The sequence below is a fragment of the Hordeum vulgare genome, chromosome 7H (assembly GCF_904849725.1).
Source record: "Hordeum vulgare subsp. vulgare chromosome 7H, MorexV3_pseudomolecules_assembly, whole genome shotgun sequence".
In the NCBI taxonomy this organism is placed as follows: Eukaryota; Viridiplantae; Streptophyta; class Magnoliopsida; order Poales; family Poaceae; genus Hordeum; species Hordeum vulgare.
This window is the reverse complement of record NC_058524.1, coordinates 42,620,179-42,643,396: the sequence shown is the minus strand read 5'-3', so window position 1 is coordinate 42,643,396 and position 23,218 is coordinate 42,620,179. Positions and strand designations below refer to the sequence as shown.

The 23,218-nt window shown below is 47.2% G+C and overlaps 1 protein-coding gene across 1 annotated transcript; it reads right to left on the bottom strand.

The window, feature by feature from the left end:
* Positions 1-1,086: 1,086 nt before the first annotated feature.
* On the bottom strand, positions 1,087-3,954 carry LOC123407176 (GDSL esterase/lipase At5g45910-like). Its single transcript, XM_045100254.1, has 3 exons — positions 3,282-3,954; positions 2,601-3,023; positions 1,087-1,697 (listed from the first exon to the last, which is right to left on the bottom strand). Exons 1-3 carry the CDS (start codon positions 3,751-3,753, stop codon positions 1,483-1,485), a joined length of 1,110 nt encoding a protein of 369 aa, XP_044956189.1. The 5' UTR covers positions 3,754-3,954; the 3' UTR covers positions 1,087-1,482.
* Between the last annotated feature and the right edge of the window lie 19,264 nt (positions 3,955-23,218).

Sequence of the window (23,218 nt, the reverse complement as noted above, 5' to 3'; positions counted from 1 at the left end):
GAGCGCATCCACGGCGCCCAGTTCGATACGGCCATCCCTCCACCGCCCCCTCAAGTGATGCCAGAGGAGCAGGAGGAGGAGGCAACAACCTACGCCATCGAGGAGAGCAGGCGCGAAGAGGATGTGCGCTGGGTAGGTCTCGAAAAGGTCCTTGCGCTGTCCGCGGGGGGCGACTGCGTCGTGCCCCCTCCTCGATCTTCGCCGGCCGCTGAGGCCGAGGCGCGCCAGCCACACACCTACCAGTGGACTAGCCAGCTCCTGTAGTGGATGTCCGCGCCTCCCGTCTGGTATGTGTGCACGGAGGAGGAGAAAGAGTACCTCCTGCATCATAAGTCGCTGGCACTGGCGAGGGAGGAGGCCGAGGCGGCGGAGCAGATGAAGCTCGAGCGCAGGCGTGAGGAGGAGGAGGAGGCGGAGCGTCGGAAGCGGAAGGAGGAGGAGCGAGCCCATCAGCCTACGCCGTCGATGCTGCCGGGCAAGGACGCTGCTCAGGCGTGGGAGGGAGCGTTCCCTTGGGCTGGGCCGGTCCCGGAGCTCATCGACCTCACCTCCCCGACGACGACAACGAAGACGATGCGTAGGACGGCCGAGGGCGTCCGCGTTTTTTTATTTATGTTTAATTATGTTTTATGTGGACTTGGGCCGGCTTTGACCGGCCTTTTAATGTTTAATTATGTTTATCAATTGTTTGCATCCGAACCTGCGTTGGACGGTCTGGTCTGACTGATCCATTTAAAAAAGCGGACACTGGTGTCCGCTCGGTCGAGCCAAACGAAGGAAAAACGGACAAATTCGTGCGTCCGTTTGGGACGCAGCTTGCTGTTCCACGGAGATGAAACGCCACGGTGATCAGCGGTACTCCGTTCACCTGTCAATCATGGAGGACAGGATAGGAGCCGTTGCCCAGGTTTGTCCGTCGTTGTCACGGGCTCTGCCCCGACGAGCGACCACCACAGTGTCTACTTACTAGACTAGTCGGCGGGATTTGTGCAGTGTCTTTACCGAAAAGCTCCGACCACACCACACATGACCCCGTGCGCCAGGGCGAAAGATCCAAACCAAATTCCTAGCCGCCACGGCAGAAAGTTCCTTGCATTATTTCTTTCCTTTTCATTATTTTTTTCCATCCATGGGACAAAACAATTACTACTATCAGGTTACAGGTTCACAACAACAACAGCAGCACGGGCCGCACTACTATTCCACGACGCTTGCCGTCATCTTCTTCTTCTTCCTTCTTCACTCGTCACCACAGACGCGCCCCGATTCTTTTGCCACCGGATCAGACCGGGAACCTTAGCCTTGGCCGGTCCCCAGACACGTTATGATAGTTAACCCGACTGAACAAATAATAATAATTATAATAATAATATAATGATAATCGATCGGTTGATTGATTGATTGATTATGGATTCATGGACGACGACGACGATGAGGTTTTTGATGCGCCCATGCATGCATGCACGGACTGAGGTGGGGTGGCTAGTGGGTGATGGCGGGGTGGCAGAAGGCGCCGTTGAGCCATCCGTCGGTGATCTGCTTGTATGCGGCCTCGGTGAGGTGGATGCCGTCCCAGCTGAGGTGCGACGCCGGGCTGGCGCATGCGGAGGCGCCGGACATGCCGCACCTCGCGCTGTTGGCGTAGTTGTACTTGCCTCCCCCCGACCCGCAGCACGCCTCGAACACCGAGCTGAAACCTGCATTCCACATCCACGCGAGTCAGATCTTGAATCGGAATCATATCATACCACACCACACCACAGTGTTCGTTGGTTCATCGTTTTGGTTTCTTGCTCTGCAATATCCAGCATCCATCATGGATGGATCCCTCGTACGAAGATTCCGAGGGTTTTGAGACCGATCGGCAACGTGCGGGAGCAGTGGCGTGTGTCCCGGCGGGCGTTCACCACCCACCGCCACCGGGGCTGCATGCATGTGTTGGGTTGGGGAAACAGAGCAACGGCTGTTTGCTTCTGCAAGTAGCGCCGATTTTAAAGGAACAGCGCCTACCAAACCCCGCGCATCCGCCATTATTTTCCCCGTGATGGGATGTCGTTACTCGCTCGGGATCACGAGCGCGCCCGTGTCGGCCCGCGACCTAGTTTTCTATTCACCGGCCGGCGATCGACCGCGTGCAGGCAGGACTGGGCACTGGACACGATCACGCTCCCACGGCCGGCGCCGGAGCGCGCAGCCCGGGCTAACGGCAGGAATCCGTCCCTACGGCCGTCGCACGCACGGACGCACGGACGGGCATGTGGTGGTGACCACGCTACCGGCCAGCAGTGCAGAGCAAGTGGTGTGGTGCAGCAGTGCGGCACTGCATGAGCCTTAAACGCCGAATAATCCTTCATTTAATCCCGCCACCATGCATGCATGTCCCGTGCTGGTGCTGCCGCACTGCCAGGACAGAGCGTGACGGGCGCGTCCAACAACGAGAAACGCTCTGCGCCGACAACGGAGGACGTGGTCCACGGCGAGTTTGAAAACTGAAATCCACCCACCCACAGTGCCGCCACGGCGAGACTAGCCGCCGGCGTGTGCATGAAATCATGTCCTCCAGTACGTATTATGACTAGTGTGTAGGCATGTAGACGTACCGTATTTGCTGGGGCTCCGGACCATGTCGTAGACGCCGGCGTAGAAGTCGGCGTACATGATGCGGGCCGACTTGTACTTGGCCTGGAGGGTGGACACCTTGGCCTGGAGCAGGCTGTTGTGGTACGTGGAGAGGTCGTTGAACTTCTTGAGGCAGCCGAGGGAGTCGTAGTCGGCGGCGCTGGAGGTGCCGTAGATGGTGAGGTAGATGGGGAAGCAGCCGATGGGGAGCACGCCCGGCACCACCACGTCCGTCGCCCCCATCGCCACCAGCTTCTCCACGCCGGCGGAGATGGTGTCCACGATCTGCGGCGCGTACGTGCTCGCCTGGTCCGTGTTGTAGTTGCCGAACAGCATCGCGTTGTAGTCGTTCCCCCCGAACTCCCCGAAGATGAAGAGCGAGTTGGCCAGGTAGCTCTTGCAGCCTGCATCATCAGATCAGAAAGACTAGTCAAGAATCAGGCAGGCATGGCTAGGGTCCATGCCTCCATGGACAGTGAGTAAAGTTCTTGATTGGCGGCATGGCAGTGGCAGTGGCAGTGGCGGGGGAGACAGCTGGATGGCGCAGGAAATTATGCTGCTCGTACTAGAGTATTAAGGGAGGAGCAGAGCATGCCCTGCAGTCTGCAGACATGGTGGGCTTTGAAGAAAGGAAAGAAAAGCATGGTGGACTGTGGACTCACTGCTGCCGCAGACGGAGGAGGTGATGGTCTGGAACCACTGGAGCTGGAAGCTGATGGGCCCGTTGTTCCAGATCTTGTCGGAGAGGCCGAGGGAGCGGAAGAAGGGGGCGTCCATGGCGGTGGCGCCGGTGATGGCCATGTTGGCGCCCTTCTTGAAGTCGGCGGAGGTGGACTTGGAGGGGGGCAGGAAGGGGAGGCCGTACTTGGTGCTGAGGAAGTCGACGATGACGCGGCCGTCGGAGCAGCGGCAGGTGGGGCTCCCGAAGTAGGTCTCGCCGTAGGGCGGCTGCGTGAAGGTGATCGCCGACGGCCGCCCGTTGGTGCACAGGTTGCCCGTGTCCGTGATCGAGTCGCCGAAGCTGTACACCGCATTGTACTTCTGCGCCGCCGCCTGCAAGGCCAGCCACGACGCACACAGCACCACGAGCAGCAGCTGCAGCTGCCTCGCCATCGGCGACGACGACCTCGCCATCTTCAGACGCGCAAGCAAGCAAGCGAGCGAGCAAGGCGGCTACGGGGAGGGGGAGAAGGGGTCGGAAGACGGCGTGCTGTGCGGGAGGGGAGGAGCAGAGCAGAGGGGTTTGAATGGATGGAAGGGGCGGCGAGGGGCGGGGCGTTTTATAGGCGCGTGGCAGAGGAGGAGGCTCCGTCGGAGGGAGTCGTCAAAGGCTGTCCGGCGGGGGGGCGGCGGGGCCATGGTGATGGTGGACGCGCATATACAGGTAGATAGGCCAGGCGTGTGGAGGAGTGCATGCAATTGAAGAAAGTTGCAAGTGATTGTGATTCGCTTTACGTGCCGCCGGTACATGGCATGGCAATGGCGTGGCACTCAACGCTTCTCTTGGACTCGTGTCGCCGGTCTGGTGTGTGTGATCTAGCTACCGGTGAGGCTCCGACTTAGAAGCATCTTCAACGGACGTCGGCGTACAAAAAATCAGTTTACAACACGCGCACATCTAATGTTAATACATCGGCGAGGGCTGGCTTCAACGGAAGGCGTAAAATTTGACGAGTGCTCGACACTCTAGCAGACACGCAAAAACCAACATGCATTTTCATCAAACACAGACAATTCAAACAATAAATAGCATAGTTTTAAAATGATGCATAGCATAGATAACCTAAATAGATAGAAATTGATATAAAAAACAATACATAACATAGCATAGATAGATAGAAGTCTACTCCTCATCGTCGTCCTCGGACTCCGACGCGCCGATGTCCGATTCCTCCGTCGTGATGAAGGCGTCAACCCAGCGTTCATCGTCGGAGGACCAAGTTGCCGATTCCTTCAGCTCCATCTAAAGGAGTGAGCTTGCTTCCGCGTACGTCTATCTTCACGATAAGCGGCTTGCTCTGCCCTCTCCGCCCTCCTTTGCACGAAGAATTCACGCTTCTCGAGGACGTCCCGCGGGAAGTGTCGGCACCACCCGGTCATGGCATGCTCGTCCATCTCAGCAATGCTGAGGAGGCGCTGCTGCCTCTGGTTCCGGCGACGGTCCTCTTCGATGACAAGCCATGGACGAGGCGCGAGGTTCTGCGCCCACTCCATCGTCATCATCTTGCAGAAATTCATCTCCCGCGCAAGGCCTGTTGAGGCGCCACGACGCCGTGTCGTACGCGTGGGCGGCATCCTCGGCGGTGTCGAACGTGCCGAGTCTGAGGCGCATGTCGCCGGATCATATCTCGGCGTAGAAGGTGTCGGAGGGACGCGCACGGACGCCGCGGTAGCCCGAAGTTTCCCGGCGGCGCGACTGCATGGTGGCGTGGCGATGACGAGGCGAGAAAAGAGACAGAGGGGCGTGTGGCGAGACGAGGGAGGGCGCATGACGAGGCGAGAGTGCGACGGTTTCGGTGGAAGGGCGCATGACGGACGCTGCATTTTATAGGCGCTTTTTTCCCGCGCGCAACCGTTTCCCGCGCACCTCAATTTTCCGCCTTCGTTGGAGCGCGTGAAATCGTCCCGGGCACGCTAAAGTGGACTTTTAACGTGCGTGCGCGTTTTTAACTCGGCTGTTGGAGATGCTCTTACGAGACTTGCCGACGACGGTGACAGGCGCACATTATAACTCTACTACTATTGTACCATATTCTCAGCGATAAGAAATAGTACTAGATACACTTAGAGCATTTACAGTGAGATTTCACAAATCTAACCGATATTTTATTTAAAAATATTAAAACAAATCTCGTCCGCATCGTGTCCATGTCGTTCATCCGCCTGCATTTCCTAGAGTGTTCGTCTGGTTATCAGCGAGGTAGATAGGACATGAAACACGAACCGGTTCACGGGAATCAAGGCGCCGTCATCTTTCATGCTCTGTTTTTTCTCATGGGAGCCTGCAACCCGGACGGTGCCCATGGACATGAGATCTATGATGGATCCCTATTGGGTTGAGCCGACATCCACCACAACGCGATTGCAGTGCCCGCAATGGTGCATCATATGAGGCACAAGAGAATGTGACCCCGCCTCGCTAACGTCTATCGCCGCAAGGACTGTCGCCGCCTCCCGCGCTCGGTGCCTAGTACGACGGGAACAACGCGCCATGTTCGCTTTACGTGCCGCCGGTACATGGCATGGCAATCAACGCTCCTCTTGGACTCGTGTCGCCGGTCTGGTGTGTGTGATCTAGCTACCGGTAAGGCTTCGACTTACAGGCATGTCCAACAGACGCCCAACACGCGGCGCATAAAAAAAATCAGTTTACGGCGCACACATCTAATTTTAGCACGTCGACGAGTGCTGGCTCTAATGAAAGCTGTAAGAAAATTGGTTTACATCGCGACACTTCAGCAGGCACGCAAAAACCAACATGCATTTTTATCGACAATTCAAACGATACATAGCATAGTTGTAATACGATACATAGCATAGATAGCCTAGATAGATAGAAAATGATAAAAAAAAAATACATAGCATAGATAGATAGAAGTCTACTCCTCATCGTCGTCCTCGGACTTCGACGCGCCGATGTCCGATTCCTCCGTCGTGATGAAGGCGTCGACCCAACGTTCATCGTCGGAGGGCCAAGTCGACGATTACTTCAGCTCCATCTGAAGGAGTGAGCTTGCTTCCGCGTACGCCTATCTTCACGATAAGCGGCTTGCTCTGCCCTCTCCGCCCTCCTTTGCACGAAGAATTCACGCTTCTCGAGGACGTCCCGCGGGAAGTGTCGGCACCACCCGGTCATGGCATGCTCGTCCATCTCAGCAATGCTGAGGAGGCGCTGCTGCCTCTGGTTCCGGCGACGGTCCTCTTCGATGACAAGCCATGGACGAGGCGCGAGGTTCTGCGCCCACTCCATCGTCATCACCTTGCAGAAATTCATCTCCCGCGCGAGGCCTGTTGAGGCGCCACGACGCCGTGTCGTACGCGTGGGCGGCATCCTCGGCGGTGTCGAACGTGCCGAGTCTGAGGCGCATGTCGCCGGATCAGATCTCGACGTAGAAGGTGTCGGAGGGACGCGCGTGGACGCCGCGGTAGCCCGAAGTTTCCCGGCGGCGCGACTGCATGGTGGCGTGGCGATGACGAGGCGAGAAAAGAGACAGAGGGGCGTGTGGCGAGACGAGGGAGGGCGCATGACGAGGCGAGAGTGCGACGGTTTCGGTGGAAGGGCGCATGACGGACGCTACATTTTATAGGCGCTTTTTCCCGCGCGCAACCGTTTTCCGCGCACCTCAATTTTCCGCCTCCGTTGGAGCGCGTGAAATCGTCCCGGGCACGCTAAAGTGGACTTTTAACGCGCGTGCGCGTTTTTAACTCGGCTGTTGGAGATGCTCTTACGAGACTTGCCGACGACGGTGACAGGCGCACATTATAACTCTATTACTATTGTACCATATTCTCAGCAATAAAAAATAGTACTAGATACACTTAGAGCATTTACAGTGAGATTTCACAAATCTAACCGATATTTTATTTAAAAATATTAAAACAAATCTCGTCCGCATCGTGTCCATGTCGTTCATCCGCCTGCATTTCCTAGAGTGTTCGTCTGGTTATCAGCGAGGTAGATAGGACATGAAACACGAACCGGTTCACGGGAATCAAGGCGCCGTCATCTTTCATGCTCTGTTTTTTCTCATGGGAGCCTGCAACCCGGACGGTGCCCATGGACATGAGATCTATGATGGATCCCTATTGGGTTAAGCCGACATCCACCACAACGCGATTGCAGTGCCCGCAATGGTGCATCATATGAGGCACAAGAGAATGTGACCCCGCCTCGCTAACGTCTATCGCCGCAAGGACTGTCGCCGCCTCCCGCGCTCGGTGCCTAGTACGACGGGAACAACGCGCCATGTTCGCTTTACGTGCCGCCGGTACATGGCATGGCAATCAACGCTCCTCTTGGACTCGTGTCGCCGGTCTGGTGTGTGTGATCTAGCTACCGGTAAGGCTTCGACTTAGAGGCATGTCCAACAGACGCCCAACACGCGGCGCATAAAAAAAATCAGTTTACGGCGCACACATCTAATTTTAGCACGTCGACGAGTGCTGGCTCTAATGAAAGCCGTAAGAAAATTGGTTTACATCGCGACACTTCAGCAGGCACGCAAAAACCAACATGCATTTTTATCGACAATTCAAACGATACATAGCATAGTTTTAATACGATACATAGCATAGATAGCCTAGATAGATAGAAAATGATAAAAAAAATACATAGCATAGATAGATAGAAGTCTACTCCTCATCGTCGTCCTCGGACTTCGACGCGCCGATGTCCGATTTCTCCGTCGTGATGAAGGCGTCAACCCAACGTTCATCGTCGGAGGACCAAGTCGACGATTACTTCAGCTCCATCGTCGAAGGATCAAGACCGGAAATGATCAAGGCATCAAGCTGACAGAAGGTCGAGAGTTGTTTCGCTGAAGTCTTACTATATCAGATCTTTTGCAGTCGACTCTTTGTATTGTGTCCTCACATATTTTGAAATTTCATTAGATAATAATAACCAAGTATGGAAGTCCAAGACACCATTATGAATAAAGATTTTTATGTGGTAACTTTAAGGAGGTGTCGTGCTAATCAAAGATAACCTCGTTCGACGCAACAGATAAGGAAGTAAAAAATGTATAATTTTTGTATTCACGACGAGGAGATCAAACACCTCTTTATTTCAATACAAGTTTGTGCAATTTTGGTCAGACATCCAAATAGCATAAAATTTGTACGCGCCCACAAATGTTACCAATATATATAATGACAGACTGGACATAACGCAAAGTAGATTTAACATGCTAATAAGGGTGCGAGCGTCTACTTATTATTGTAGCTTTGGCCAAGTAGAAATTATTTTGTTTTCTGTGACAAACTCTCTCCTTCATTGCAGGTTACTTTTGTTGTATGCATTTGTTTTGTATGTGGACAATTTCAATGGTATGGAGTTAAAATGATGCATACACGATCATAACGTATGGCCAGAGATGTTTTATATTTTTCTCAACATTGCTGTCCGGATCCGTCCGGCTTCAACACAGTCATAGTGTCCGTCTTATAGAGCTTTACTTGTGGCTATTTGTTTGATGCTACATTTTAAGTTAAAAAAGGGAATGTTTCCTATCAACCAAGGGATCGGTTGCACGCATCGACCATCTCCGTAACCGTTCGATCAACACTTAATCGTGGGATGCACAACACTCCTCATACCGCACTAGTGTATTGCAACATTGGTCGTGTTGCAAAACTGCCGAGCGCAACACATGGCAAGTTGCGGAATGCCCAGTCCATCTATTTTCTCGCTGCCTCGACCCATCCGCATAGTCCCCGAGCAGGGAGATGCATGTCGCACCACGGCGCCCTACGACGGCCGACGAGATTGTCCCACCACGTGCCTCCCGCCTTCATGCCGGATCTATCGAATTCCTTCCCGCTGACCAGATCGAGCGACGCCAACCTCGCTGTTGCTGGAGACGACAGGCCGTGCCGCCGCTCCAACCCCGCTGACCAGATCTGCCAGCCGCGCCGCCGCTCCAACCCCGCTGACCAGATCTGCCAGCCGCGCCGCCGCTCGGCCGTGCCAGCCGCGCCGCCGCCCACGATGCCGGGGCCCTCCCCTCCCCCACCCTCTCACGCCGCCGACCAGCCATCCAGTCGCCGCCAGCCGCATCATGAACATTGCAAAAAAAAAAATGCAACCTAACCTTTGTTGCAAAAATTCCTGAAACACGACCTTTGTTACAAAAAAATCTTTCTGCAAAAGTACCTATGTTGTAGAAAGACGAAGAAAACAAATTCCTGCAACAAGCAAATTCTTTCCAAAACTCGACCGTTGTTTCAGGAATTAACGGGTCCAAAACTTATTTCCTGCAACAAAGCAAAAATTTCTGCAACTCAACCATCGTTTCAGGAATTATGAGATGTCTGACCGGAGCAGATCGGACGGCTATGCGTAGATTGAACGGTCCTCCAAGTGGTGGATGTTTAGTAAACATCCGTCAATGGATGCGTAGCAGGCCCCAAACTTAAAAAAGGTATCTTTTACTGGAAAAATATCTCTGCTATTACGCGGTGGCTATTTCGACCGAAGAAAGTAAAATCTGATTTTCTTGTGTGTGTTTCATGCGAGTTGTGAAACTCTGTGATAGCCATGCACCGGCAGGCAGGGGGCAGTAACTTGCGGCCGTCTCGTTGGTGGCAACCGATCACCCTGACTAGTCAGTCAGGGAAGAGAAGGGTAGCCGCCGCCATGAGCTGGGTATATACGTACGCACGATCCTTTTTTCTCGTCGGCTTTGCGCGCGGCCAGGCGACCTGGCTGGCGAACGCTTTTCCGGCGATTTCCATGTGATGATGTGCGGCGCTTTTCGCCAACCACGATTACTTACCCCGAATGATTAGCAAAGAAAAATAAAATTAGCGCTGCCAAGCCGAGAGAAAAAAATCTGGACAATCGACTCTTCTTTCCACCGGTACGTGGCTGCGACGAGTCCCGTGCCCGTGCCCGTGCCCGGAAGGTCTTCTTTCTCCCCTCCTTTTCTCAGCTTCCATCACCCCTCTTTTCGCCCCGCTTTTGCTCCTTTGTCATGGGCGTGGCGTGGTTGCTAGGCTAGGCCGTTTACGAGGCTCGAGGTACCAAGACGTAGCAGTTTTTTTTAACACAGTACACATACAAGCAGTTATATATAGAGACATATACTCATCCCTATAAACATACACATGCACACCTTAGAGCAACTCTAGCAGACCCCGCATCCCGCCGGCCCGCAAAATGCGTTAGCAGTTCGCGCAAAACCACTTTTGCGGGCCGGCGCGGGCTGACACAGATGCAGATTCTTCAAACGAACCCGTAGAATATGTTTTTTACGAATAGGCTTCTGCGGGTTCTGCTCGGGCTTCATCGTGACGACCCGCAAACAAAAACTGCAAATCTTGCATTTGACATAGGGTTTGGCAAACAAGTTCAGATTCAAACGAAATAAACAGTTTGCGTGCAAATAAAAGTGAAGTTTATTACGCAAAAGAGGGCATGCAAAGGTTTGCGCCCATGTCCGGCATCATCTTGGGGCTCGATCTTCACACCGCGCCATGGAGTCCATATTGAAGTTCATCGGTGCCACCGAATCCACCTCCGTCGTTTGTTCCAACTCCCGCATCGAAATCATCCACATTGGCATCATATGGAGAAGAGAAAACATCACCGGAACTGGAACACGGACCGGTCGAGGCGACCATTCTCCTCTTCAAGATCTCTCTCCTTACCATATCATGCCATGTTTGGGTGAGGTCGTCCATGTCATTGCGGTTCATTGACATGATCTTGTTCTCCTCGGCGAGCAACAATGACATCGATTTGGTTTCAGAGGCGCGTGCTTTTCTCTCCTCAATGGCAGCTTTGCGGAGCCCCTCTTCCTTGAGCATTTGCCATTTTTCTTGCTTCTCTTTTTCCTTCTTCTCGGCCAACTCTTTCTTGATCTGCAACGACTTCAACAACATCAACTCGTTTGATTGCACCATGGCATCAATCTTCTTCCTCAAGCTCGCTGCTTCTTGCTCTCTCTTCATCTTCTCTTTAGTCTTCTTGTCGCCATCGGGCTTGTGCAAATTTCTTCCGCTTCGATCTCCTCCAATTCGTTCGTAGCACCATGATCATCCACGTCGCCGTCCGTTTCATTGTAGTTGAATGGTTCGAAAGAGGCTTGATCAATGTCAACCGCGTTCATGTTCAACATGTTCATGAACTCGGTTGTTGCATTGTTCGAACCACTGCTATAGCGAACGATAACAAGTCATGAGCTATCAAGACTAATGGCGAAAAATGAAAAGGAATCGCCAAGACCGAAGAGGCATACCTTCCGGCCATTTCGTCGAACACCTCGGCCGCGGGGGGAGCGGAATCGTTCAACGACATCGCCGGAGCACCTCCTTGCGGGGGGGGGGGGTGAAGTCAGAGGTTGAATAAAGGTGGCTTCCTTGAAGCCGGAACCTTCCTCCGCTTTACGCCCGCGGCCTTGCCGGCCTTCTGCGCCGCCGGCCGGGATCGCACTGCGGCGTTGGCACCCGGAGTGCGGGCCGTCGCGGCGGGGGCAGCCGGATTCCCGCCCTGCACGACCACGATGCCCTGCCTTTTTCGGGAAGGCGCGACGTGTGCTTGGGCGACAGCGGCGGGGGAAACATGGCCGGCGACGAGATCCGCCCGAGGGGAAGGAGCATGCACGACCTGGACGGTGATGGGGGACAGCATGGGGTCCTCCATGATGGCGAGGAACGGCCGGGGAGGAGGAACCGGAGTTTGCGGAGGGGGGGCAATGATGGCGGAGGGTGCGGGGAGCGGGGAAAGGGTGCGCGGAAATGTCCCTCCCGCCGGATAGGGGTTCAGTTCGGGTCGGTCTCCGAACCCTTGAGGATGGAGGTTGGGGGAAAAGATTTGCCGCGCCCCGCAAAAAAATTTACGGGTCGGCACGGGATGCGAGGTATGATCGTGTGAATTTTCCAACCTGGATCCGTAATTTAACGGTTATTTTGTTGGCCGGTGCGGAATGCGGGGCCTATTAGAGTTGATCTTATCGTTATCGTTATGAAAGGTACTCGGCAGTCCAAGTACGTGAGGGGACCGGCGCTCCTGTCATGTACTACTACGTACGTGGCTCATGGACAATGTGTGTGTGTGTGTTGCGTGTGCATCCCTCTCGTGGATGCGAGCTAGTTTGACCGGTGTCTCCGCTCTATTTGGCTCACGTTTCTTCGGCCCGGCGAATAAATGGCACGAGATTATCCGTTGGCTTGCGCTCGCGATGATGAAATGGAAAGGAATGGGATGTGTGTCCACCCACTTGTTTCCGGAGACGCGGAGACGGCGGTCGTCGGCGACGGACTGGTGGTGGGTGCAACGAGAGAACAATGCGACGCCGAATACAAGTCCGATGCTCCGTCCATCCGTGTGTGTCCATCCGGTGATCGTTGTCGAACCAAGTGGAGGCCCTACGTGTCATCTTGTGTCGCACACTGCCGCGGTAGAGCCGCAGCTAGCGGCGAAGGACGACGTGGATACGTTGTCCACAGCGTGTCATACGTCCATCCAAACACGGACGGCCGCGAACCAGCCCGTTGTTGGATGGTTAGAGCATGGTTAATAGTATAGCTAGCTGCTGGCTATAAGCAGTCTTATAGCCCATCTTATAGCTAGCGTGTACAATAGTTAGCTATAAAAGAGTACTATTTTTATCATATATGACTCACCTTTCATTCTCACAAAGCATCTAGAAGCACGTGCTATAGCTGGCTCTTCACGAAGAGTGCGCTTCCCTTCTCTCTCATCCAACTCAGCAAAAATATAGTATTTTAATCCTTACAGCCTGCTGACTGTACCTTATTGTACTTGCTCTTAGAGGAATCATATATACACAGTATTTTCAGCTCATCAGGATTTCAATATGATTTTGATGCTCGTGTTTGTTTCTGAATCATATGTATAGTCTGTTGTTGAATTTATTTCTGAATTTAAATCTACAACCAGGCGTCCAGACCAGCATGCATGGTTCAGATACGATCTATGGATGGATGCACCTTGATGACGATCGTTATCATAGCATGCCACCACCGCCATTCAATCAAAAAACACCCCGAAATTCAAAGTGGTACAATCATGGGCATCAACTAAGCTACTACTACCCAGCTAGCCAGTGTGGTCGATCTAGCTAGGCATCGAACACGCCAGTTGACGAGTGAAAGTGACGGCCGGAGCGAGGCCCAACTGAACGAACCACTTGATGCACACAGGACCAGCGGCACCAACACGTACTTACCATGATTGTGCATGCGGGGTTCAGTTAGGTCTTGTATTATAGTATAGTATAGGCAGCGCGCTTTAGCTAACAGGAAAAGGTGGTGGTAGTAACCATCACGCTAGCCAGCTGATTGCCACTAGACTGGGGTTATTGCCGAGCATCGTTACGCGACTTGGACGCCACACGTTGCACACTACACTAGTAGATAATAACGAACTCGCACTGGTAATTTACTTACCCAGCTTACACGATTGTTGATCGATTGATTGATTGATTGATAGGTCTCTTACGCGCGTAGCACCCGTCATGGATCGTCTTATCCTGCCTCCAAAAGCAACGGGGGTGTTACCCGAAGCGGCTGGATGAGAAGGAGCACCTGCACTGGATCTGGATGAGAAGGAAGAACACCGCCACTAATCCGGCAACAATTCCCGCAAGCAGCTAGCTGAATGCATGGCTCTGATTAATTGTTGGCGGGAGTGGTTGGCATGCAGTTACCCGGCCCTGAAGTAATTGTTGGCTGGAGTCACAGACTGCGTTGGATGAAGGAATTTGCATGTGGGGGTTATTTGTTACTTTCCGGCTATGAATTGAGACGGCGACAAAGGAAGGTCGACTAGCAGAGGAGGCCACGGGATGACGGCGGCGAGCGCACAAGTCAGAGGGAGGTCACGAGCAGGGCTAGCTGTGCGACCGCGACGGCGATGCACATCGATCACCTTCTTCTTGTCACACTCGCACGCACGCGGCGCCCTATCTATCCACAGCCATGCAAGCTCCGGCTCGTCCGGCGGGCAGTGGCACGGGCGCGCGCGTCTGGTGGCCGTTGCTTTCCCGAGACCGTGACACCACCGGCCGAGCAGGCAGATGCTCGGCGGCCGCATCTTTGCCCATCCCGCTCGCTGAAGAGCGCTGCCGAGAACCTGCAGCCGTACCGGGCGGAAACACAGCGCAGGCCGCCGCGCGCCGCCGCTGTTTGTTTTTCGCCGGATAAGAAATTAGGGACGTCTACCTGCTACCACTCCGCTCTGCTCCCTTTCTTCTCCCTAGCTGTGCGCGTCGCTGTATTGTTGTGGTTCGGTTTGTTTATTCATGGGTATGGGCGTGTAGATATATTCTACCGATCGATCGAGTAGGAGCGTGCGTGCCTCCCCTCCCGGGTCTCAGCGAGGTGGCTGGCACGCAGTGGATGTGTGCGTATTTCCTTCAGGCTTCAGAAACATCTACGCATCACGAAACTAACCTCTTTTTTAGTTTCACCTTTGCCCTCGATCGGCCATCGGATGTGAGCACAAGTGCACGCCATCAAGGTCTACAAAAGGGAAGGTCGATCGAGCAGCCAAGCAAAGCTAGCTCATCACACTGTGTCTCTTTGTGTGTGTGTGAAAGGGCCTCGTCAGGTCAGATCCTGCTCCATCCCTTCGATCCCTTTCTGTCCAGCCCTCGGCCAAAGTGGAAAGTGGTTAGATTTGGACTCGCCTTCCTTTAATAATGGGAAACCGCTCGAGAGGTCGTTGATCCTTCCTTCCCTCCCTCCGTGCATCAGTGCATGCATGCCCGCTCTCTCTCTCTCTCTCTCGTGGGTCATCAGCTAACTAAATCATATGGTCATCGAATTCGCACCACGGTCATCGGATCGGACCGGTTGGTTGCCATGGATGAACATGCATGCACACAGTGGTAGCCATGCAATCGACTTGCATCACCAAGACATACAGACCACACCCTTGGATTGGATGGATGTCACATGAATGATGCTAGCTCGACTTGTCATTGACTATTCTCGCGCCATGTCCTTGTCCTTCATTTAACATGGTCATCCTCCGGGGCATGCCTTGGCGGTTCGGCTTGCCGTTTTCCACACGCTGAAAGCTCCGCGGCCGACCGCTACTGCCCGGCCGGCTAGCAGCAGTTCGGAACGTTCCAAAAAGATTCAAGCTTGTCATGATCTAGACCGCTCATGGTTGGGTGGATGAAAGCAAGAGCTGTGAGAACGGCCACCGTGTAAGCGTACACAAAACCACCAGCGACGCAAATCAACCCGTGGCTGGATAGTTAAAAAGATGGTGGTATCTCATGTTCACCATAAGTCAAGGACTTGACATTGATGTGCTCATATTTTTCTGCATTTATTTCAGACATTCCGGTGATGTGCGTTCAGTAATGAAAGGAGACATTTCTGTCAACTACGAAGGAGTCTGTGGTGACTTCGTCAATTTTAAGAGGATGTATCGGTTTGATCTCTCAGGAATGCTTATATGAGTTGGGTGTGGGTGTGTGCATTTATATAGATAAGTATATGCCCATATATGTGAGCGACTTTAATTATACTGTGTTTAGAAAAACAAAACACCACCATCGACCGTGAGTTCGAACTGAGAAGGCCACGAGCTGAAATTTTGTTTAATCCTTACTCCCTCTTTCTTCCGAACGAGCAAAGACATCCTTGCTACATAATGGCTATATAAATCTTGTCTTTATAAAGAAAGACGACTCAGCCTCTGGCGCTCCCGCATACATGCTAAACAGTTTTTAGATATACGTTGAACGGTTTTGAAATACATGTTCATCATTTGTCAATAGACATTAGTCATCTTTTAATACAAGGGTTAAACAAGTTTCGGTTGCACATGGAACAATTTAATACCCCCGGTGATAATTCTGTAAACACACACTGATAATTTTTTACAAAACCTATGAATATATTTTTATAATGTGTGAAACATTTTCTAAGTGTCCTGATATTTTAAAATGTCTTATAGTTTTCTAAATTACAAATATTATTTGGAAATTACGTGAAATTTACATCGAGTACACAATTTTTAATAAATTATAAACTTATTCTTGACACACGAATTTTTAGTGTAATGAACATTTTAAGTATTATGATGCTTTTTAAATCTCATGGATTGTTTTTGAATGTTATAATTTTTTTCTTAAATAATCTAATTTTACACTGAATAGTTTTTTTAGAAAATATCACGGAACTCCTTTTTAACACGTCAAATGTTTTGAATGTGATATTTTTTCTGAAATATATAAATATTTTCTAGAAATCACGCGAATAATTTCTACACTAACTGAACATTTTTCGAATGCACGATGACCATTTTAAATTTAATTATATATTTGCTAAAAACTATTTACAATACTAACAAATATATATAAACAAAATTCAAAATCAAACGGACACAAGCCAATGTGAACCAAATAACAGGCTGACTCGCACCCCGGGCCGGCCAATTACGAGCACCGCGGTGAGGCTAGCTACAATAAACCCTATTAGGCGCGTCATTGTCTCCGTCAGGTCTTACATGTTACCTATATTCCGATTCCAGTTTTTCTTTTTGAAAAGAATCCCGATTCAAGTTTTTTATGTGTTGAGAAAAGAATCCTGATTCGGGAGCTCCTACCTGCAGCATTTTGCGGGAGGGAAGCGCTGCAACGCACAGGGGCTCGTCCCAACTGGGCCGGCCAGATTATTCTTTTTGTCTCAGAAAAATCTAATATTTTTTTTTTCTTCTTCTTTTCTGCATATTTCTTTTCTTTTCTTGTTCGTTTTTTATTTCTTTTTTATTTTCTTTTCGTATTGGAAGGAAAAATATTATACAAATTTGAAGTTCATTTCAAAATTCAGAATATTATTGAATTTATGAAAAAGTTTGGAAAACAATAAATTTAGAAATTTAGAACCTTTTCTGAAAGCAAGAACATTTTTTGGAATATAAATTGTGCTTTAGAAATTTAAGAGCAATTTCTGAAAACAACCTTAGTTAAGAAACTGAACAGAATTTTGATATTGCGAACATTATCAGACAATAGAAGACAATTTCTGAAAATATCGAACATTTTGTTAAAATACACAATATTTTTGGGCAATTCCGAACATTTTTTGAAGTTATGAATGTTTTTTAAAAAACACAAATATATATAATTTAGAACATTTTTCTATAAGAAAAAACATTTTTTGAATTTGAACAACAATTATTGGAAATCCATTTTTTCAAAAAACCCGATAATTTTTTGAAAATACAGAACATATTTTAAAAATGTAGAACATTTCTTTCAACAGCAAAATGTAATTTTCGAATTTGAAGAACAATTTTTGAAAACCACTATTTTTTTAAAAAAAATCACAACATTTCTTAAAAATCCAAAACATTTTAAAAAATCTTGAGCATTTTTCAAAAATCAAAAAAATATTTAGAATTTGAAGACGTTTTTTGGAAAATACATAACATTTTCTAAAAAGCAAAAACATTTTTCGGATTGGAAGAACAATTTTTGAAAATCCTAACATTTTGGAAAATCCGGAACATTTTTTTCAAAATAATTTGCTTTTTCGGATAGGAAGATCAACTTGTGAAAATCATAATATTTTTCTGAATATCCCGAACAATGTTTTGAAAATTTAGAACATTTTTTGAACAAAAACAAAAAAGAACAAAACTAAAGAATAAAAATCGGCGGTTCAGAAAACATTCTAGAAGTTTAGCAAAACCAAAAATAAACCCCGCTGGAACCTGTAGTTCCCAAAACCTGAATCAGTGTAACCCGCTAATGGGACAGCCCATTTAAATCGAACACCTTCCCTCCGTATGCGAAGCCTCGATGCCTTGACGCAGAGAGCGTCAAATAGGCTTTTCGGGAGCTCCTACATTGCGCTGCAGGCGCCCGTTTATCCTCCTGGCTCCCGCAGCGCAGGGCCAGCCCATCAAACAGCTCGGCGCCCCTGCAGGCCCAGAATAAATTCATTGATTTTTGGAAAATAAAGTACACCGATTTTGCAAACTAAGTTTTTAAATGGAAAAAATGTTGACAGATTTTAAATGTAATAATAATCAAATTTGAGAAATGTTTATCACATTTGATAAAGGTTCATTAATTATTATAAAAATTTCAATGATTTTGAAAACGTTCATCAAATTTGCCAAAAAAAGTTAATCGGTGTTAAAAAAAGCTCAACGAATTTGAAAAAAGTTCATCAAAATTTTAAAAAGTTCATCGGATATGAAAAAATATCGTCAAATGTTAAAAAAGTTCACCGAATTAAAAAACAGTTCATTAATTTTGGAAAATAGTTCACCAAAGTTGGAAAAAGTTCAGCCAATGTGATAAAGTTCACAATTTTTTTTAAAATCATTGATTTTATAAAAGGTTCAGAGATTTTGAAAAAAAGTTCACTGGTTTAAAAGAAATCATCAAATTTGATAAAAGTTCATCATTATTTTTAAAAAGCTCATCGAATTTTAAAAAACTTCACAGATTTTGAAAAAATATTCAACGATTTTTTTCTCAAAAATCATTGAATTTGTAAAAAAGTTCATCAAAGTTGAAACAATTCATCATAATTTATCAAAAAAGTAAGTATGAGAAAAATAAAATAAAAAATAAAAGAAAAAAGAAAAGATAAAACTGAATAGAATTGTTGGAAAAGAGAATCTCTCCGTAATAATAAAGCACGTAGTTCTTCTGTCGTCCATCGTGGCAATTTTGCGAAAAAGCCCCTCAGTTTTTGAGGATTCAACCCGTATTCCTTTTATAAGTCAAGTCGAACCGTTATTTTACGTTTTGCACAAAACCTTCTATTTTATCCGAACTAACCCGCAGTCCCTCTTTTAAGTGACAATGAACCGTTTTTTTCCAGTTTTACATAAAACCCCTTTTCGTACGATCAAATTCTAATCAAGGTAGCCAATTGACGTGTAGCATACATCTAAGTTAAAAAAAACCTATAACATACACATGTCATGAAAAAAAGATACGTGGTTATTTCACGTGAAATAATCCCACCTTGCTCCAAGTATCACCAATTTTAATATGTTTGCAAGTTATCCGCAACATCGAGCAGACTCCTCAGGAACCAATGAATAAGTAGGCTGAAGGTGATCATGAGGAGAGGCATGGCCGGCCGGCGGAGGGTGAGAGGCATTGCTTACCGGTAGAGCACACTTGCCATAGTCCGTTACCGCGACCACCGACATTGACGATGTCGATAAACATAAATACGCTGGCGATGGAGATGATGAGAAAGATTAATAAACTAAATACTGAAAACAGTGAGAGGAAGATTAATAAACTAAATAAAGGTGAAAACAGTGACACCAATAGAAGAATCATTTTGTGATGGATTTTACAAGATCAGCAAGTTGAGCATTTTTCTAAAACTTTTATGCACAAGGAAGACTAGCCTTAGTCTGACACTGAGGAGCAAGTAAATTAAAAGGTACTAAAACATGGTCATCTCTCTATAGTCTGTACAGAGGTGAATCTAACCATCTCCCTGTAGAGATGTAGAACTTTATTTATTTCTCTCATTTACCCGCAAGGCCAGCAGCAACAACAAAGGAAAGCAGCAGCGGTAAGAAAAACAACCAGCGGCAGCAAGCGGCAACAACAACAAGCAGCAAAGCAAGCTAGCAGCAGGCAGATGCGACCCCTCACCCTGTGGTTCGTGGCGGGGTCGGATGGCTCAAGGAGGTGAGAGTATGGACAGTAGCGACTTCCAGACAGCATCGATGGCGGCCAGAGGTCGAGGAAGAAGTAGGAGGGACACACGGCTTCGAGTGTGTGGTCCAAAGGAGACGCAGACGACGCGGAGCCCATCACGGTCCCTGTATCTGCAGGGGGAGGAGAATGACCGCGGCGGCGTCACAACGACGACCGACGGAACCGAGAAAGGCGTCCTTGGTTCAAGAGGTTCCTGCCGGGCGCCGTGCCCGGAATCACCATTAAAGGGACGACAGGAGCAACAATGGAGCTAGGAACTACCTAGGAGCAAGAACGCACCGGAGAAACAAGGTGGTGTGGTTCATGGCGGCTTCTAGCGGGTGTGCATGTCAGAGCTGGAGGTGTGGACGTCGATTCGGACTGAGGGCTGACGGATCCCGCCGGTTCTTGCATCTTGCGTTGCAATGGCAAGCGGCGGCGTCCCCGGTGAGCTTGACAAGAAAGGGGATCCAAGGAGGGAGGAAAAGAGTGAAGAGAGAGGCAGTGGAGTGGAGGAAGAGACAGCCGGACAGGGGGTTGTACACGCGTGTCCCTTGGAGATGACACTACTAGATCCAGGAGACCCATTGGTCAGTGAAAAGGAGTGGTTGAAAGAAAATAAAAAAACGAAATTTGCTGGAATATCTTCTCCTCCTCTACTCCTCCATAAGCTTTTCAGGATTAGTATAATCTAAATGTTTCGATGCTCAACACTCTACGAAATATATAGGAAAATTTCACGGATGCTACTACTTATAAAAGTATAAATTTTTCCAACAGTTTTCAGAGAGTATTTGTCTGTTCTTTTTCAAATTCGAATTCAAAATTGTGCTAACTTTGGGTTTAAACTATAAGTAGGTGATATAAAATTCCAATGCTCATGAAATCTTTAGTGGAGCATGTAAATAACATATGACTTCCTTTTATAAATTTTCATCTAGAAGTCGCAAATCAAATCATCACGCTTATGTTCTAGGCCGTTGCTATTACATAGGGATATCATTGAGTTTTTCCCGTTACAACGCACGGGCATATTTACTAGTAAGTAATAAAATTTAAATAAGCTAATCAACCACATCTTAGTACGTGGCCGAATGTCTCTGGTTCGAATCCCATCTACTCCATAATTTTGGAAGTATTAAAATACACAGTGTAATGGGCCGGCCCATCACAGGACAGCGAGCTGATTTTCTTTCGTTTTTCTCTTCATTTTACTCTGGGTTTCTTTTTTTTGTTGTTACTTTTAGCCTTTTCATCTTTTCTTCGTTATATTAATTGGTTTACTCTTGTTTTTTTATTGGTTCTTATAACAATTTTTTCAAACATATTTTACTTTATTTTCCAGTACACAATTTACACTATTATAGCACACGTTAAAAAAATATGATACATGCCAACATTTTTGAAATACATGAAGTATATTTATTTAAAATACATCTTGGGAACACATTTTTAAACAAGTGGTAAAGTTTTATAAAATTACATGTTGTACATTTGTATAATCGCAAAATTAGTTTTTTGAAACTATGCAATCATTTTTTTACATTAAGAAATATTACGGACATTTCAGGTACATTTTTCCAGGAATACGCAATTGTTTCGAAATGTCAGGTGCATTTTATGGGAAAAACTTTGTTTTTAACTAAGAATAGCATTTTTCACATTTTATATAATTTTTTAAATATCACATGTTGTTTGTTAATTGGGAAGAAGCACATTTTTTGTGTTAGGAAAATATTAATTTGATATTGTATACACATTTAAAAATCTAATATACAATATTTGGAAACACGGGAACATTTTTTCACTGTCCGAACATATTTCAAATGTTATCAGCATTCATTTAAACTGTGCTGGCAATTTTATTATACTATGTTACCATTATTTCGTAAATATCATTTTATAAGTTTTTTTATTTATATATTATACTCCCTCCGTTCCTAAATATAAGTCTTTAAAGAGGTTTCATTAGTGGACTACATACGGATGTATATAGACATACTTTAGAGTGTAGATTCACTCATTTTATTTCGTATGTAGACTCCTATTGAAATATCTTAAAAGGCTTACATTTAGGAACGGAGGGAGTATGTTTTAATTCAAGCTAACAATCTCTGTTTGAGTACATACTTAATTTTAAATATATAAAGATGTTTTAGAAGAGAAACAGAAAAATATTGTAAGGCATCAGTCTGATCCAGTCTTGCACCTTGATCGAGGGAGTGGAATGTCCTCTTCGCCATTCTGTACGAAGCGGTATCGGACCTTCGCTCCAAGTTGGAAGGGGAACGATTTTAAATGGCCTGAACTATTTAACCGGTTGCAGCGCTCCGGTTTTGGAAAGGTTCTCAGCCGTTTTTTGGGTTTTGAAAACTTCTACAAGGTTCTTTGAACTGATATTTTGTTTCTTTTTCTTTTTTTCTTTCTTCTTTCTTCTATTGTTTATTCATTTCTTTATGTTTTCTATTTGCTGTTTCTGTTTCAAAAAATGTTCTGAATTTTTCAAAAATGTTATTCGATTTTTAAAAAATTTGTGCATTTTCAAAAAATGTTTGCTAGTTTAATAAAAAGTTCTGTATTTTCAGAAAATTGTTCTCAGCTTCAAAGATTGTTCTTAAGATTCAAATTTGTTCTCAGTTTCAAAATTTGTTCTTAAGATTTAACAAATATTTGTGCTTTAAAAATTTGTCCACCGTTTCCAATTTGTTCGGGGTTTCAAAATTGTTTTCCATTTCAAAAATTTGTTCTCAAGATTAAAAAAATATTCGTACTTTTAAAAACTGTTAGCGCTTACAAATTTGTTCAAAGTTTTTTAAAATTGTCTCTGTTTCAAAATTTTGTTCTCAAGATTCAAAAAGAGATTGTGTTTCAAAAAATTGTTCGCACTTCCAAATTTGTTCTCAAGATTCAAAAAGTGTTCGTGCTTTAAAAATTAGTTTACTCTTTCAAATTTGTTCTCCATTTTGAAAAATGTTCACGCTTCCAAATTTGTTCAGGGTTTTTCAAATTTGTTTTCCATTTCGAAATTTTCTTATCAAGATTCAAAAAATGTTCGGGCTTTATTTATTTTCGTGCTTCCAAATTGTTCAGGATTTTCCAAAATTGGTCTCGATTTCAATTTTTTTCTCAAGATTCAAAAAAATGTTTGAGCTTTCAAATTTGGTCATGGTTTTTCAAAATTGTTCTCTGTTTCAAAATACGTTTCCCTTGATTCA